General features: G+C 28.1%; 1 protein-coding gene across 2 annotated transcripts in view; it reads left to right on the top strand.

The window, feature by feature from the left end:
- LOC109350009 (non-specific lipid-transfer protein 1-like) overlaps positions 1-2,388 on the top strand; it is an 86,688-nt gene that overhangs the window by 61,892 nt on the left and 22,408 nt on the right. The window contains exons 2-3 of one of the 2 annotated variants that reach the window (XM_019591117.1): positions 841-880; positions 921-1,117. In XM_019591117.1, the coding sequence (XP_019446662.1) occupies positions 841-853 (13 nt within the window). In that variant the 3' untranslated portion in view covers positions 854-880; positions 921-1,117. Of the gene's footprint in view, positions 1-840; positions 881-920; positions 1,118-2,388 lie in introns of those variants that run through there. The other variant, XM_019591134.1, reaches the window with a different exon arrangement.

Raw genomic sequence — 2,388 nt, 5'->3', positions numbered from 1 at the left:
TTGTAAATTTATATCATAACCATGTTAATCAATTTATTTTAATTCACATTAATTTCCACAATATGATTTTATAAAGAAGGAGTAAAAGTATAATTTTCTAAAAATAGAAAAATGTTCTTTATACAAAACACCATACTATCTATCAACTCTTTGTGTGCAATTAGATGACAATATGGAAGAAGAAACAAAAATAATAAAGTAGATTTGAATAGCTATCCTGCATTACTTACATTTTAGTGAATTTGTTTATAATATGCTACTAAAATTCTCCATGATGATGGAACTTATAATCCCTAATAATTGCATAAATTAAATTTAAGTACAAAATAGAAATTTATGTAACAATTTCTTACATCATGATTTGACAATTTCCTTATCTGGTTTACCTCACAATTTCCTTATCTTTTTACTTACCTTTTTAATGAAATTGTCAAGTTTTTCATCTAAATATTAATAAAGTGATAACACCCATAAATGGATGAATGGAGCTAAGCTTCTCTCCACATTATTCTTATCTCTTAACAACCATCATTTAAATATTTAGCGTAATGCCTGAGTTTTTGGAAATAATGGTTAATTATAAAACCCATAAAAAATTTCATTAAAATTCTTTAAAGGGTTTACATGAAATTACTCTTTTACATACTATTCTCACATGTTTGTGAGAGAAAAATCATTATCCTGTATATGCATCCTTGCTCTTTTGCTAGCTAGTTACTGAAATTTAGCCAATTAATGGAAATTAAGCCTAAAGTACATCTCACTAGCATAGATTACTTTTGGTCTAAAATTTGGTAATTAAATCACTTCATTTATTTATTGGTTTGTGCAATATTGCAGCATCAAGTTCTGAAGAGTTGATGTGGTGGGAAAGATGCAGGCACCATAGCAAATTTTTAGTGAAGGATACTTTGTATAACAATGCTGTAGCATTGATTAATGATAATAAAGGGAAGGCGACAAGGGCTCCACTTATGCGAGTCTTCTCTTGTCAGCGTGTCCCATAATTTCATTTCATAACACTTTGGTCTAGTTATATCGTCTGTAAACAAAGTTGATGTTTTACTTAGTTGTGGCATGTAATAATTACACAGATTGTAATTCCATGCTACTTTATCTTCAATTTTCATAATTTTCTATTACTTAGTCTATAAAACTTTGTGTTGAGCAAGATCATTTGTGAATTGAAATGTTTTCATTAAATAGGGCAATGGTAAGTCATAATAATATTATCAGCTATAAGTTAAATAAAATTCTTTCAAACACTACCTACTCAAAAACGTCATATAATTCACATATCCAGAATTTGGTTCCACAATACTAGCTTCCTTCATTAGTACAAGTACTATATATATATATATATAATTCACACCCTTGTATATATGACCTATTTCATTTAGTAAATTAAGATTTCTAACTAGAATATGGTTCGATAATACTATCTTCCATCATTAGTACAATCACTATATCTTAGGCTTATTGTTTATTTTTATAAGATAGTAATTGAATAAGACATTATTTTGTTTTCTAAACTATCAACTAAAATATAATGCATTTTCCAATTATTTGAGTACTAAAAATTACTCAGACTATAATATATTTTCCAATTGCTTGAGTACTTAATAGTATTTGAAATATTGTTATCTTTAAAACTATCAATGAAAAATAAAAAGTATTAACCAAAAGTAACTAAATCAAGAATGATAGATAAATATGTTATATTTATTTATTTGTATAATTTACATAAAAATATATTTTCCCACAAGTAATTTTTTTTAAATCATTAAAGGGCTAGTTTGAGCGTGATAGTGAATGTTGATCATTTTGTGGGATGAATGAATCATAAAGTCCTTCAAAATCTTGTACTAAAAACTAACCAAATGATAAAGATACAGGGTATATAAGGGAATATTAATTTATCATTCCCAAGGTACAAGATACATGCCTTGAGGCATAGGGGTGACAATACGGGTCAGCCTGGGGCAGCCTGGCTCGCCTTTGACCCGTCAGAATATGGGCTGGCCCGACCTGGCCCTTATTGTTATAAGGGCTCAAAATGTCAGCCCGACCCATATTTGGCAGGACTAGCAGGCTGGCCCGTTTTTTTCTTTTTTCAAAATACACATTAAAGCTTTTAGACAAAAATAAATAATTCAAACAATTCATAAATGTCTTTTAAAACAAAAAATCACAAACAAAAGACACAATTTCATAATAACATATTGCATTAGTACAAAACTTGTAAATTCTAAACAATAAACCACCATAGTCTTAAACTTTTACATTCCTAGTTCACAATAGAGTTTATAACTCCTCAATTTTAAAAAGTGTATAAGAATCAAAACTACTATATTATAAATCAATCACAATAAAGTATATATATTACTC

The sequence above is a fragment of the Lupinus angustifolius genome, chromosome LG01 (genome assembly GCF_001865875.1).
Source record: "Lupinus angustifolius cultivar Tanjil chromosome LG01, LupAngTanjil_v1.0, whole genome shotgun sequence".
NCBI classification, from domain to species: domain Eukaryota; kingdom Viridiplantae; phylum Streptophyta; class Magnoliopsida; order Fabales; family Fabaceae; genus Lupinus; species Lupinus angustifolius.
The sequence above is the reverse complement of the archived record's forward strand: the minus strand, read 5'-3'. Positions and strand labels throughout refer to the sequence as shown.